General features: G+C 36.5%; 1 protein-coding gene across 1 annotated transcript; it reads left to right on the forward strand.

Moving 5' to 3' along the window:
* The first annotated feature begins 12,657 nt into the window (after positions 1-12,657).
* Positions 12,658-15,254, forward strand: LOC141440779 (uncharacterized). The gene is made up of 2 exons (XM_074105322.1): positions 12,658-15,075; positions 15,177-15,254. Exon 1 carries the CDS (start codon positions 13,185-13,187, stop codon positions 13,842-13,844), a length of 660 nt encoding a protein of 219 aa, XP_073961423.1. The 5' UTR covers positions 12,658-13,184; the 3' UTR covers positions 13,845-15,075; positions 15,177-15,254.
* The last annotated feature ends 811 nt before the right edge of the window (positions 15,255-16,065 follow it).

Here is a 16,065-nt window from a genome sequence, read left to right on the forward strand (position 1 = left end):
TTTTAATCCAGGTTGTAAACTAACTTTTTGCCAAATTTCATCTAAATCCGTCCAGCCGTTTTAGCGTGAAGAAGTATCAAACATTCTCACTCACTCACAAACTCACTCACTCACTGACTCACAAACTTTCACATTTATAATATTAGTAGGATACATACTTATACATACCCAAGACTCGAAAACAAATGAGCACCCCCTACGTTTTTCAAAAGATTTTTTTTGATACGAAATCTAGTCAAGTTTTTGACGCAGTAGACCATACAATAGCGATCATTAATAAATATCATATAATTTTGTTACTAGATGCAGATCGTGATGCGCATACATTATAGGTTAGAGATGAATGGTTAGCTTCTTAAAAATCTACACGCGATGTTTAATAATATTGAGTAGGTAGGACAAATATGCGAATTAAATGAAAGACTTCCTAATAAATTTAAACTGTTTTATGACACGTCATAATTATTTTTTTAATTTGATATAAACCGGCCAAGAACCTCCGACTCGTTAGGTTGAACGGTACCTATCCAAAAAAACCAGGCGATTAATTAAATTGAACTCTAAAATCAGTAGGAAAGCACAATGCTATGACAAGCTCAATATATCACTGGACTCTGCAACTCGCCGAGCGCCCAAAGTTTTGACATATGAGTAATTTATAGGGTTAAAAAACAAATTACCGGAATGCCCACACATTTGTTGTGCTCAAGGTGGTTGATTTGGGTGGGTACCGCAAAAAATGATATGCCCTCGAGGTCGATGTTATTGTACCGCTACTTGCATTTTGAAACAATATCGGTCTTGGCTCTGGCTCAGGGCACTGTCTTTCAACCTTGATTTTATAACTCTAAATTACCCCTGGGCGTCCTTAATGGCAAAGATGAGCAGATGTTGCTTATGACAAATTGATGTCAGGTATGTATGTATGTATGTAAACTCTTTATTGTACAAAAGAAAATTAACAAAATACAACTGACAAACTTTAAGATACTTGTACAAAGGCGGCCTTATCCCTTTAAGGGATCTCTACTAGTCAACCTTTGAGTGGATGAGAGGAGAGGAGCAGTACGTTAGGGTCCGACAAAGGGTGAGTTTAAGAGTTAAAATAATGGAAGCTACTATACAGTGCTTTAAACAATATAATACATAAACTACAATATAAATAAATAAACTACTATATATATGGTCAGGTATTGTGACAGTTGCACAAGCCAAAGTTTAACATGAAGATTGTTATCCTATTGAAATGATACTTGATTTTTAAGATGTCAATAGTTCTTGCTAATTATTTCAAGGTATCTAAATTACAAATTCAACAGGAGAATATTTGCAAAGACTTAATAACAACATAGAAATCGGCCAAGTGCGATGCAGACTCGCGCACCGAGGTTTTCGTAAAAATTTGTAGTTATCTATGACAATCCAGTGTTAGCGGAGTCCCTCTCCTGAGCGAAATTGCGCAGTGCGGGGCACTGTGTACTGACGTAAACACAGAGATAAAAAAACCGGCCAAGAGCGTGTCAGACATGCCCGAAATAGGGTTCCGTAGCCATTACGAAAAAAATAAGTAATATTTTTCTAAGGACTTCGTATTTTGTACGGAATATTCCAAGTTTAGGTATATTTTATACCTTAGGCTGCTATTTACTCTTAAACTACTAATAATTCTCAAGAAAACTTACCCGTTTGGACTTTGCACTTTAAAGTTGAGTATTTTGCAAACAAATCACTGAATTGAAAAATCGTTTTAGCACCCCCTAATGGTTTTAAAAGACCTATCAAACGATATCCCACACTACAAGGTTGGATGAGAAAAAAAAATCACCCCCAGTTTACGTCCATGATAGGTCCTCTAAAATTTTTTTTTATTTTTTTTTATTGTACCATTTTGTCGGCATAGTTTACATATATATTCGTGCAAAATTACAGCTTTCTAGCATTGATAATCCCTGAGCAAAGCCGCGGACGGACGGACAGACAGACAGACATGGCGAAATTGTAAGGGTTCCGTTTCTGCCATTGTGGCTACGGAACCCTAAAAATAAAGGTAAGAACCAAGACCTTCATACCAAATTTCGAGTTTATAGGACAACCGGAAGTACGCTATAGTATAGCCGCTATATAGCAATATTATTAGGTATGTATTGAAACTCCTTTTATTATGCCTGTATCTTTTGATTGCGTTACGCGACTTAAGTTAGAAAGTTTCATTTTTCCATTTCTCCAAAGTAAGTAGTAAGTATGTTTTTTATTTGCATTCAATAATACAAATATAACTATCACACATTTAGCTGTCACATAGCATGCAAAAATATACCTTAATCTATTTTGAGTACCTAGTATCTTAATATTAAAACACAGTTATTAAAATTGTTGCCTAATTTTTGGCTCTAATCAAACATATCATAACAAATCATAAAAAAATTAAGATAAGAAGTAATAATAATTTTATGATTATATAGGTAAGTAATTAATTAAATAAAAATTGTATTAATTAGAAATTGCAGATCCTAATTACAACTGCCATAGATAGTCAAAATACTAATACCAAGGGATCAGTCCTGAGTATTTGATATTAATTTCATTTCATCAAGTGATCATTATAAGGGTTCCGGTTTTGCCAATTGAAGTAATACGAAACCCTAAAAACTTTCGCAATCCGATCTGTCAACGGCCTTGTATTTGTAAATAAACAATCAAAAACATGAAGCCCAGTTTGAAAATACAAGAAAAGTCGTGCAAGTAGGATTTCATTGCGGGCTCAAAGAGCTAACAAGGTAAGTATAAAAGATCGACTGGGCGCCGCAAATGTATTGCTACATGACTATATATTATGAACGACTTCACGTCTGTATAAAGTAGGAACGTTAGTTTCTTGCGGCGCTTTCTTCTTAGTAATGATGTGGTAATGATGGCCTTTCCGAAAGCGCTGGTAGTATAATGACAAAGATCCCCACATGTAAAAGAGCCCCTTGCGGCTTACACGATAAACAAAAAAAAATCACAAAATACAAGATGTTAGTGAACTCTTCAACAACAAGTTAGCAACACATGACTCACAATAAGGATATGGCTCCATTCTAAACGATAAATAAAAAACCCACGTGAATCATTTAAATATTGATCGGTAATATTTGAATATAACACGGCAGAACTTTATTGATAAATTGAATTCATGATGATAGTTTTAGTAAGAATGCCCTTTATTTTCCATCACCTAAGTTTCACATGTTTGTAATATAGACTTTTAGTTTGTGCTTGTATAAGTAATTTTCCGCGATAAAAACTATCCAAGATGTCCCCCCCGGGACTCTAACTATCTATATGTCGGCGGTCGATCGTAAAATCCGTCATATTACGAGCCATTTCATGAATTGGCTAAGGGACATCCTCGATCGTTCAAAACTCACAGTTTAACGATTTTCCTAGTGACGTTTAGGCAGATCATGAAATTGTGTGGTCGCAATTCATACTAACCACTCCTCGCTTCGCTAATCGTACCTAAATTTTTCTTTTTTTTGGCATATCACGATGTGCCCGGTGTCGAGCTAGGAATATCGACGAATGCGTTGTTCTAATCAATCTGGCGTATTGTTTCTCAGGCACATCGTGATATGCCTGGCCAACTTATAGACATCAATTTTCATGACTGAAATGGCGCCATTTCACGATATGCCTACTAAGTTAATCTGGTGATCTGGCGGATTTTACGATCGGCCGCCGACATATATACCGAATCTCATCTAAATCGGTTCAGCGGTTTAAACGTGAAGAGGTAACAGACAAACAAACAGACTTACTAACTTTCGCATTTATAATATTAGTGGGATCCTTAGAAAGTGTGAATATGTGTGAATACGCATATTAATTTATTTAACCTACTATTTATCTGTATTGAACATTGTATTTTATTCTACGGAATTGATCCTAATAAGTAGATGTAGACTGAGATTTAATAACTGTATACAATCGTAATAATATATCTATAATGTCCTCGAGAAAATGAAAGATTTGCATTCATACAAGGAACACACTGTAGCTATCCTTCAGATAAAGGAATGATGGATTTAAATAAATATCACAAGACAATTCACACCAATTGACCTAGTCCCAAAGTAAGCTTAGCAAATCTTGTGTTATGGGTACTAAGCAACGGATAAATATAATTATATAGATATAGATACATACTTAAATACATATTAAACACCCAAGACCCGAGAACAAACATTCGTATTTTTCATACAAATATCTGCCCCGACACGGGAATCGAACCCGGGACCTCAAGCTTCGTAGTCAGGTTCTCTAACCACTAGGCCATCTGGTCATCAAAAGTAGATTAAGGGGGCTGTTTCACCGTCCATTGATTAGGGTTAACCGACGGTTAAATGTGATGCCGTCTCCGTCTATTCGAACAAAACAAATAGATACGGCACCACACCTAACCGCCACTTAACACTAATCAATGGATGGTGAAACAGCCCCTTAAAGCGTTTTCTCCTGCTATGCTGACGGCGTTGGATCGGTGATCAAAATATAGAGGAATTGTAACTTGGATAAAATTATGTAACATTACTAGTTTACCTCTCAACACTTTAGTACCTATTCTATTGCTCCTTATCCTACATTATTAATTAACCATCGTAGAAAACAGCCGAAGGGAGTTTTAAGCATTAACATTTATCAGTGACACTCAGTAATATAAAGGTATTTCATATTTTTAACTGACGTCATATTAATTTCTTTTCTTTGGCAAAGTATAGGTAGAAAAGTGTACCACTCTTACGAAAGTTCTTTGAAGTTGACTTTATTTGCTAAAATTGTTAGTTTTGTGCTAACCGGTAAGATCGGCGTACATAAACACCCTTTAATTAACAATACATGCTAGTTATGCTTCTGTTAACATTCTATTCAATTCTTGAAAATATAGTTCCGTCAATACTACTATCGATGATTCCATCAATGTCAAGGTAAGAAAAGACACTGTCGGTTAGCCACTGTCGGTTAGCCACTGTTCGATATTCCGATAACATCACATTCGTTTGTCTATATATCTGTCACTTTGACATTTATTTTTGCTAGTCACAGACAATAATTAGTGATTGTAAATGGTATAAACGGGACAATCATATTATGATTCCGCATCATAGACAAGATTATAAACATAAATAATTTTATAATTATGCTTCGTGAAATTCAAAAAATATGGTTTAATTACTTAATTATACGAGTATTAGAGCTCTAAATGTTAAGCGCTTGATCAACAACTCTGTTAAGTTTACTCGCACTGTTTGCGTTTCAGCTGATATTCTGTACTATACTACCTAAGTACAGATTTTCCTCCGAGTAATGTCTTGTTTAATATTCATATATTTGTTTTCGACGCCGTTTCGCTCTGACACTTTACCGATGGCTGTATATTAATTATTCCATGCATGAGCACGCATTCATTGAACTTTGCACTCCTCGATATTGTTTTCGTTTTCTAAATAACAATATCTTTTTACAAGCTCTCGAATTCGCGCCACTGTTAAGCTCATAGAGTATCGCAAATATTTGAATGTGTCCTTTTTCTTGTACTTACATTTATTAGGTATTACGTTACGTTGATACAAGTTTTCCTTTTATTGGTTATACTAAAATTAAAAGTTTGGTGTGCGTAGGTGTGAGTAGGTATACCTTAGGTCCGTAGGTATAACGATGAATGTGTATGAATATTTTTATTATTCTGACTACTAAAATACATCAAACTTTTATTGAAGTTGCAATGTTTCTTTATTGTTTGATTTAAGTCAAACCTTGCGATTTAAATTTCACGAATCACTGTAGCCGGAAGACTTAAAATGTAATTTCTATTTGTAGTTTAGACAACAATACAAATTCAGTTAACGAAAAGTTGTCTGTGTTGTGGCCTGCAAAAATAAAATATTTGATAAAAACTTATTTACATTCAAGGTTCTTAAAAGCAAATAAGGACTCCACGTCTGACTTCCCGCTTTTACTTCCCCTGTAAATAATAAATAACATCCCAGACATCCTGCAAAATGATATGTTCTTTCAAATCCAAGAAAGTAATTCCTTGAAATCCACTCTCACTCCGTCGGTAAGTATTAATACTACAAACAACAATAACTGTTTTTGTCCAATAAAGAAACAAACAAATATTTGGGAACAATCGCTTGCTAATCTTCTTAGAAACAAGATTAGTGAAGGTGACAATCGAATAGAATCTCCAAAATATTTTGTCAAAATGATGTCACAACTGGTGGTCGTATCTCAGTTTAACTAGTTTTTGTCATAGTTGCGTTTCGTCACTTTCTTTTTCAAAAGCTTGTTTGGGGGTGGTGAGCTTAGCGAAAATTAGAATGTCAACATGACGCTCTCAAAACGGATTATCGATATTCGACAAAAGAATAACGTTATGTTTTCGATAGCCCTTTATGTTTGATGGAGAAAAAAGTGATCCGTCCTGACAGCATACATAACTACGGTTGAAAGGCCAATTCCTCTCAGCGACATTTTTTGAGAAATTGAGTTATGTAACATGTTCGGAATCAGTGAATTTTCTCTGTAGTTTGAGCTAGGTACGTTACAAATTTTTCGCAAAAATGGCGCTTAGATCAATTAGCGTTTCAACCGTTGATCCATATTTTTAGTAACCGTCATATTTAAGTAACCACTCCAAATCGTTTAAATACGAGAATGTTACAGAAAACTATTTAGGTCAATTTTAGGATTCCGTGTCTGAAAAGGAAAATAACGGCACCCTAATGGGACCGCCATTTTTGTCCGTGTGTCTGTTTATTTGTCAGTCAATATCCTTTATATCAGGAACCTTTGGAGTTATCATGCTAAAATTAACATTAAAATAAGTTTGTTTCCAAAATGTGCGGGATGAACAAGTTTAAGTAGATATAAGCCAAAATAATTTACTCTGCATTGCTTCATCGTCTAATGGTTAATAACTGTAACATTTTATTATAAATTTTAGTCAATTTTCTCTTCAACTTTTTGCACAATTCAAACTAGAGTCTTCGCAATAAAATCGTTCAATTAGAATCGTGTCGACCACACATAAAGATCTCCTATAAAACTAACGGGATACATTCAAATAACTCCGAGTTCGTGCTATATGACTATAATACTCTGAAATCGTTTACAACCCGAATTAAGTATTATTAAGAAAATAATTGCACAAAAATAATCGTTTTCGTTAATTATCTACAGCGGTCACCTCCGGTGAAGAGCATCGAAACAAAAACATTTGTCGAAAGTTCGAGTCACAATATAAGATGATAACGAGTACCTATTAATTTGTTAACAATCAGTTTACGTATCGACTTAACTACGCTGCAATAATGCTCAGTATTATAATTAACTGACCTGATGAACCAGGCGGCCCGGTTGAAGCGAGTCCGGTTAACTTCCGGTTAAGTTCCGTTCCGTTCCGTTCACCGAATAGCGCATAGTGTTCTAAGTAAGGGAATTCTCAAATCGCCGAAAAACTATTAATTATTAGTGCTTGATTCACTCGGCTTACTATTGATTAGTCGTCCGCTTCAAAGCAAAAGAATACGAATACAAGTGTGTATAACTGCTACAGACGCGCGCAACTCTACAAGTTTAGGCTGTGTGTGAATTGTCTATCAGTTAGTTGATCAGTCAGTAACGTTACTATTTTATACGTAGGTAGGTACAAATTAGATGTTCTTTCCACATCTTTAACTTTCTTCTGTGTTTAACCAACTGTAGGTAAGGTTACACTGTAAGTAACTAACTCTCCGTTTAGTCATTTAGTATAACCGGCCCTCATCTGACCGCAACGGACGTATCACACCTATGCCGGCGGCATCAAACGCACCGCGACCCGCACCCCTCTCTTCTTTAACCCCCCTCACTGCTCTATCCCCACCGGCTGCATCACACGGGCCGACTCAGATGATAGTCCCATGAGAACTAAAAACGTGAACAAAATTATCGTAAAGGAATGCTAGATGTGCCTTGAGCGTGGTTGTTGAGTTTTCGTGTCCAAAAACGTAGAGTTTAGAGATCATAACTTAAACCTTATCGAAAAACATGGCTAAAGGAAATGATTACGGTTAGGTCTGATTTTTAAATTCTCTGATAAGTTCATAAATAAATAAAATAAATATCACGGGACAATTGACACCAATTGAATTGAATTGTTCATGTTCCTTCATATGTCAGAGCCTTTTGCCGGTGTCATGGGAACAGGTGGAAAGACTTATAATAATGATAATAATAATTGAACATTTATTTCAGGCAGGTTTATTTAACGTTTATGTCGAATTTATTAATTTAACCACGTATTACAATATTAAACCGTAAAGTATTTGTAATGCGGTAATAAAACAGAGTTGCACGTTTTTGAATAATGCTCATGAGTTGGAATAACATATGAAAATTATTATTTATTGCTTAACTTTTAAGAAGGAAAAATAAGTTAATAAGAGTGCTCTAATCGTCTTATCGAATCGAAACTCGAAGTTCGTGTCGTGCGGTCCCTCTGACACTTATACTGTTTAATACGAGAGCGAGAAGGACGATACGATACGAACTTCGAGTTTCGAGTTTCGTAGTAGCCTTGCTGATCATGCATGACTTTTAAGCCTTAGATACTTTATGACTTTACCTGTTTACGTTGACAATAGTTATTTATGATACAAGTGCGGAAAGTAGGCAATTCCCAACGAGTGGCGGAGAACTTGAAACACGAGCGAAGCGAGTGTTTTGAGCCGGCACGAGTTGGGAATTTCCTACTTTTGACACGTATATCATACAACGTTTTACAATGCATTAAGCGAGGAAAAAAATCGAGGCAGTGACTACATCATTTATTTGCCATACTCCTTTTACTACAGTAGCAGGCAGTAGATATACATACCGATATGCACGCCAAACCAAAATCGTTAACGTATACACTTTATTAAACCATCTTTCATAACGATCATTGACTCAGAAGATTAGAACAGCTGCAGCTACTAATGATAGGTAAAGGAGACTTTGTTTTAGTTTCGTGATTTTTTATGATTAATTATTAGCCCTTTTTGCTTGACATTTTCCACACTTATATTGGCTAGTCCTTATCTCCTGCACGCTCCTATAATGCTAAATATCAGTGCAACCCGTGAATAAATCCGTGTAATAGTTAATTATCATCAAGTATATGTATTATGTATCTAATCTACCAGCTGTTAACAAAAAGTTACCGTAAATCTGAGATTTTTTAGCTTTGGAACTGTAAATTAATCAAAATTGGTTCACTAATTCTAATAGATAAAAGCAAATAAATAAGAATAAGACATACCGGTAATGTTATAATATCCATGTGTGTAGAAGTAGATTATTCTATCAATTTAAGATGTTTATTAACTTAGTTATGTATATTATAGTTCACGTATTTTGTTCAGCGTTGAGTTTGTCACTGACAATATGTACTTCGTGAAGGACGTAAGGCGGCGTAAAGTCAGACATAAATTCATCATTTAAACTCTTCATTTTAATTGACTCATCAAAAATTAATTCACCGGACTGAACTTATGGACATTACTTTGGCGGGGTTTCATGACAGGCGCGAACGGGTAACCATGATTGGTTCGTGCTTCGTCGTGCGCGCGCACTGGAAGCTCATTGGTTAACTTTCGAGTGCGCGCGCTTGACGTCGCACGGTCCGAATTGGACTCAAGAATTTATTTCCTTTTTTTCATAACTTTAGACGGAATTAAAATACGAGTTTACATGAAAAAAAAAAATTAACGTTCTCTTTTCTGTCGCGATTAATCTGTATTATCTTATCAGTAAATATTCAGTTGGTTGCATCAAACGTTTTCTTATTTGTTCAAAGCCTAACTATAACGACTCTTTAGACTTATTTTTTTAACAATAGTTTGGACATAATTTGGCAATTTAAAAAGTTACTTTACCGCACAAGTGCGGTAAGTAAAATCCATACAACTTTACGGCACACTTGTGGATGCGTGCAGGAATCACTAATTTTCTATGGATATGTTGACCCACGTCAAGAGGCACTTTCCGAGCACGTGCATTGTAAACGTTTGTATCATTTCATTACCAAATCCTCGAGCCTCTTCCAGTGCGCCTAATTTGTGTATAGCGAACTAATTCGGTCTTTTTCAGATTTTTATTGATTCGAAATACCTAATGGGTTGATTGATTTCTTTATTGCTGGCCGTTGCGGCTGCGCGGCTGTTGTTGATCCTATTGACGCTTGTCTAAGCATTAATTGAGATAATTGCCCGTATTAATGATGTTCACGCATAGTCCAGGACTTGTTTTGACACCTGGTTAAGTGCTATGAGAACATTATTATATTGTTAGATGGGCCTCGTGGGATTTTTTGGCTGATTGTTTTGGATTTTGTTGAAGTTTTATTGTTTGTTGTTAATTGGTCAGTTTTTGTTTTTGAATTTTTCTCTTTGTAACAGATAATAGCGTGTTTTAAAGTCACATAGTCCCATGTATTGAATCTTTTTATCTTTATTATTTACTTAATTTAAAACATACACATACTATTCTACGGGAACCAGGATCGTGGGTTTAAGCCCCGACTTGCACCTCTGAGTTTTTCAAAATTTATGTGCGATATTACATTTGAAATTTACCACGAGCTTTACGGTGAAGGAAAACATCGTGAGGAAACCTGCACAAACCTGCGAAGCAATTCATTGGTGTGTGTGAAGTTCCCAAGCCGCACTGGGCCCGCGTGGGAGCTCAGCAGTGGGACGATGAGGATGATGAGTAAATAAGCAATCGTGCCGTTTCCTCTCTGAATAACTCAAACTATAGTTAGTTCCTAATAAAATAAAATAATACATCCATCGATTCCGGCATTGCACAACATAAATAATAATTTCCTTAAATGCACTTATCTCTCAAATTAATAGCTCATTTGCCCGTGTCGTTAACTGGTCTCTCAATTTACCCTTTACCATGATGAAAAGTCTGTAATGATTCTGCGTGCACTAAACGAATGCTTGATAACTTTATCCTAAGTATCCAAACCGCCAATGAAAAGTGAACGAATAAAACTAAAAATGCTACTAAAACTTGTACTTTACGCCATTAAAAGAGGTGGGAAATTGCTGGGTTCGATTAAGCACCGTTCGAGAGGGATTAACTCGCACTAAGGAGTATTAAGAACATTTAGGGTATTTAGTGTCTATAGATACCTACCTCCACTACATACGTGTACGCATTGCCTTTTGTAAATGTAAATGTTAGTTGTTAATTTTTGGAATTCTGTACCTATCCTAAAAGTGCTCAACTAGGCTGGATTAGGTACTAAGCCTCCACTGTCTGTCTATCTGTCGCAACGCATAGGTAGACACAAAAAAATTCAAAGATTGGATTACTGTGACCACTTTAAATAATAAAATAAAAATAAGCCAAATATGTGTTACGTACGGGCTACGTCTATTATAGAGTTCCCGGTTCGGTGCTGATATGCGGCAAATATAAAATATAAGGTTTTAAGTAAATCGACTATTACTCGTATTAATCCAGCTAAATTCGATTTAAGACGTGAGTTATCCATCAACTTTCATTTAATATTATTAGTTACATAACTTTTTAGATCATACTAAGCAGTAATAGTTCTCCTTTTTAAATTCGTTACAATATATATTAATCATTTCAAGCCAATGGCTCTCCTTGTAGTTTACAACAACACTTACCTATCTATGACTAAATTATGCGTTTTATCTTAATATTTTGCGAATGGGTCCCTAAAGCGAGCAATGGTCTTAGTAAACCTACAATATTTATAAAAAGCCTATTTAATAATCAACAAAAACTAATCTACACTTTGCATACGCCAAAAAAAAGTTTATAACATTATGTCGTTGTATATGCAGTTCGGAGGGCAACAGGACAGTTGGTAACTTCTTAGCTCCACGCAACCTTGTCCCAAACAATGTGATCTCATTGCCGAGTCAGCAGCCTTCGGCGGACTATAAAATGTTGCCGAACTTGAACAAAGTCATCAATTGGTTCACAATAGTTCACATTTCATCTCAAATTACACGTATACCCGTAACCTGTCCTCGTGTACTGAGCCAAGGCTCGCGCGAAACGTATTCTGAAAGAAATTGGTTATTCAAAAGGGCCTTTCCTTGAATTTTGCTTTGGGCCAAACTCTAAAGTGCCAACAAATAGCCTGAGCTCGTGAAGGCTGAGCCAATTTCTTTAAATTTATTCGTCCGTATGGTGGTATTAGTATCATGTTTTTTTAAATTGAGTACCTACCTACAGACGTACTTGGAATGCATGCGATATTATTAAATCTAAAATAACGATAGCAAGTACCGGTGCCCTTGAGTGATATAAACGAAATAATAACCGCTTAATTAAACTTCTAGTCTCCTTGTATTTCTTATCTTCAACTGTGAAACTGCGACAGAAACTCTGGAAACATTATTTTGGATGGTATGAGATAAGAATCGCTTTTAAAAGTTTGATGAAGCATTGGCACACTTTCCGTGAACATGACTTTTCCATTACCCCATTGTAGACTAGGTAAGTACATACTTCAAAAACTTTCTTTGTTCTGTAATATCTTACAACAATACCAAGATAAATAAAGAACTGTTAGTGACAGATTTCACATCAAATGAAAGTAGGTAGTGTAGGAACTAGGCTGTATACCGCTGGCAGGTGGTAAAACTGACCACTTGGCAGGTTAGATTGACAGCGGGTATTACATGCCGGAGCGCAGATTGCTCCCGATAGCCTAAGCGGCTGGTGCTATGCTATGTAAATGTATTTTTAAGCTCTGAAATAAATCCAAATGATTGAAGAAGTTATTTATTTTGAACTAAGTTTAAAGTCACGCGCGTTGATCCCCAGTACCTAAGCTCTTACCTAGTTACAGTCCCCACAAGTGGTGGAGTTAGGCGCGGTCGGTGTACTTTTTATGTTTTAGCTATCGCTTCAGAGGACGACGGAGTACCGCAGCGATTTCAGCGGTCTATGGACGATTGTTAAGAAAAGACGAGCTTTGATGACAAAAAAGCGCATGAAAAGTGAAGCAAGTTGGTAAATGTATCGATTTTTGAGGAAGCAACTGTGAGTTATTTTATTTTTTCCTCTATCGCAGTGTTTAATAGAATTTGCGGGCAGATAAATTTTATTACGCAGAAGAAAAGAAGATGGCAGAAAAATTTGCAGGATATTCGGATGTGGACGATTTTATCCACCAGTTTGAAACTATTGCGATCATAAAGAATTGGTCCGCAGATCAGAAGCGAGTAGCGATCGCACTCTACTTAGAAGGGCCTGCGTTGTCCTGGTACAAGGCCAATTTCACGACGTTGGAGTCGTATGATTTGATAAAGAAGGGATTAGTAGAACAATTCCCGTCGCAAGAAGACTATGCACAGTCTTTTTATTATAGAAAGCAGGAACCAAAGGAACCGCTACTGTCATTTTATTATGAGCTAGAAAGGTTAGCTTTAAAAGCAGGAATCACTGAAGACGGCAGATTTATCAAGCATTTTATTAAGTCTATTAATTCGCAATGGCAATTACATTTAGCGTCTATATTGTTCGCGTCAAAGGAGGAGCTAAGAAAAACGATTCTGCAATTGTGTGATGTATTTAATACAGAATTACACATGAAAACACATAAAGTAGAACTGCCGATTAATATTACAAAAGATTATCAACACTCGTGGGAGCAAGGAGATGCTCCACCTCTTCGATTCACGCCGCGTTCGGAGTATGACACGTCCAAACGCCGCCAACAATGGTATTTCCGCAAGAAATACACCAGGGAACATCACGTATGCCATATGGAAGGTATAATTTGAGGCCGCGGCAGCTACAGCCGGTGCCGCAGCAGCATCAGGGGGATCGAGGCAATAATGATGGTTTCCAAATTAATACGATTTTTCCTAGTGAATTTCCCGATGTTTGTACTGTTGAGAAGAATAGTCTGAACACGTTTGTGCCCGTAGAGCTCAATGGCAGGATTTGCAAGGCTCTTGTAGATAGTGGTGCCAATGTGTCACTGATATCTGTTTCCCTTGCAGAGGAGATTGATTTGAAATATGAGCACAGGCTCAGCGATCCTTTGCGCGTAGCAGGAGGCTCTATGATACAGCCTATAGGAATTGTAAATACATATATTTTGATAGATAATTATTATTGTACAATTAGACTGTTAGTAATAAATGATCGCACAAATTTTTGCATTCTAGGGCAAGATTTTTTGACTGCAAATAATGCAATGATTGATTTTAGTAGTCATACTTTGACTCTGAATAAAAAATTCCGTGTCAATTTTATTCGAAAATTTAATGACACGAACAACTTTTCATTATTGACTGAAAAGGTTTGTGCAAATCAAGTTGCCATGAAAGAGGTTGAGTGCGAGCAAATTAACTCCTTGACCGTGGAAAGTAAAGTGCGATCAGTAAAAAAATTGTTAGGGTTCCGTGCTTTAAATTATTTTGCTTCAGGTTCGAGTGAAGGAAAGTTGGAGAAGTCGAAGTCGATTGGGAAAGCGTCGAGGATCGATAGAAAGATGGAGCAAAAGGATGGCGAAAAAGGCGAGTTGAGCTCGAAGCCTGAAAGGGTACGAAAGTCGGAAAATTTGCAGATGGGTTCGGCAGGTCTGATGAAGGAGCGAGAGGAACCTTCTGGTTGTTATGTAAGAGTGGCAATGCGACGACGTGAGAACGGAAACGGACCTGATAGTTTCCATAGAAAAGGTAATAAGAAGTCACGTCATTGTCTAATTTATGTTAATAAAAGGTTTTTCGCAGAGCAAGGATCGCTAACTGAACGAAACATAAAATTTAAAAACGTTCATTTAGGAGTGAAAGGGAAGGAAAGTGATGGCTGTCTCAAGCCGAATGAACTTTGTGGTTTGACTGAAAACTTTTTAAAAGTTCACCCGAGAAGTTCTGTGTCGACGGTTAGAAAAAAATTGACACGACCAATGATTGACAATGTCATTCAAATGTAAACATTGTAAATTTATTTTTTGCGATTGAATTTTATAATTATAAGTAATTGAATTAAAAGTTTTTTGAGTAGGTAGGAAATTAATGATATAATGAATTTATATGACTAATGCGTGTTGTAATATTATTATGTGACTAATATATGTTTTTTTTCGTGTGTTTTCATATTGGGAGATCAATTAATTAAATGCAGAAATGAGATGGCAATCTGCAGCAGCCATGCAGTGGCTGATGAAAACTGATGGCAGCTCCAGCTGCTCTTGTCAAAACTGATGTCTGACGACATCGCTGGAGCACCAAAACAAATAAGATAACTTTTATTTACATAGTGAACTTAATATAATTGTTTACATATTCAACTTCACGAATATGAGATTGCCTGTTCATACATCTCCCAATGTGAACTGTAATCATATATGATGTGAATTTCTATATATAAAGAATGAGTAGTTTTAGTCTATCTCAGCATGTGGAGTACTTCATACCTTCATGTGTTCAATATGCCAGGAAATATGTGGTGTTAATTGATGGTGTATTTAATGATTGATTTTCTGTGCCTTTCAATAGTTTTCAAGCAACAGAAGTTCACACAGCCAACTGGGATCGCCGATGAAGCTTGCCCAGGGGTCCACACTTGGATCCATGGCTGTGAAATAATAAAAAGATGGAAACCCAGCGGCTATTGCTGTCGTTGTGGAACGGCAACTCCGCTAGGGGGTGCTGAGGAACCTTCATCACCTGATGAAGGATGATGGGCATGAAGCAAGAATGACGTGCCGGGTTGCACAGGCAATGTCACGCGTTTTGTAGCTAGGCTTTTTACTGAAAAGGCGCCGTACCTTTTTTGTTTCGGGTTTTTGGGCGGCGAAGTCCCATCCTTGAATTTGAAAATTTTGAAATATATAAACCTATTTATGATTGTAGTAACATAGACTAGAGTTTCATGAAAAGGATGTGACTAGTCTTTAGCAAAGACCCTTTTCTGTCTGTAATGTCCCCGTTAGGTAGGGCCGTAGAGTAGGTCCCCACCTCTGTGAGGAAGGAGGGATATGTAGGAACTAGG

This window comes from Choristoneura fumiferana, chromosome 23 (genome assembly GCF_025370935.1).
Source record: "Choristoneura fumiferana chromosome 23, NRCan_CFum_1, whole genome shotgun sequence".
Taxonomy (NCBI): domain Eukaryota; kingdom Metazoa; phylum Arthropoda; class Insecta; order Lepidoptera; family Tortricidae; genus Choristoneura; species Choristoneura fumiferana.

What these genes read in the sequence shown, in the direction of transcription:
- LOC141440779 (XM_074105322.1), top strand. Translation starts at nt 13,185, where the DNA reads ATGGCAGAAAAATTTGCAGGATATTCGGATGTGGACGATTTTATCCAC.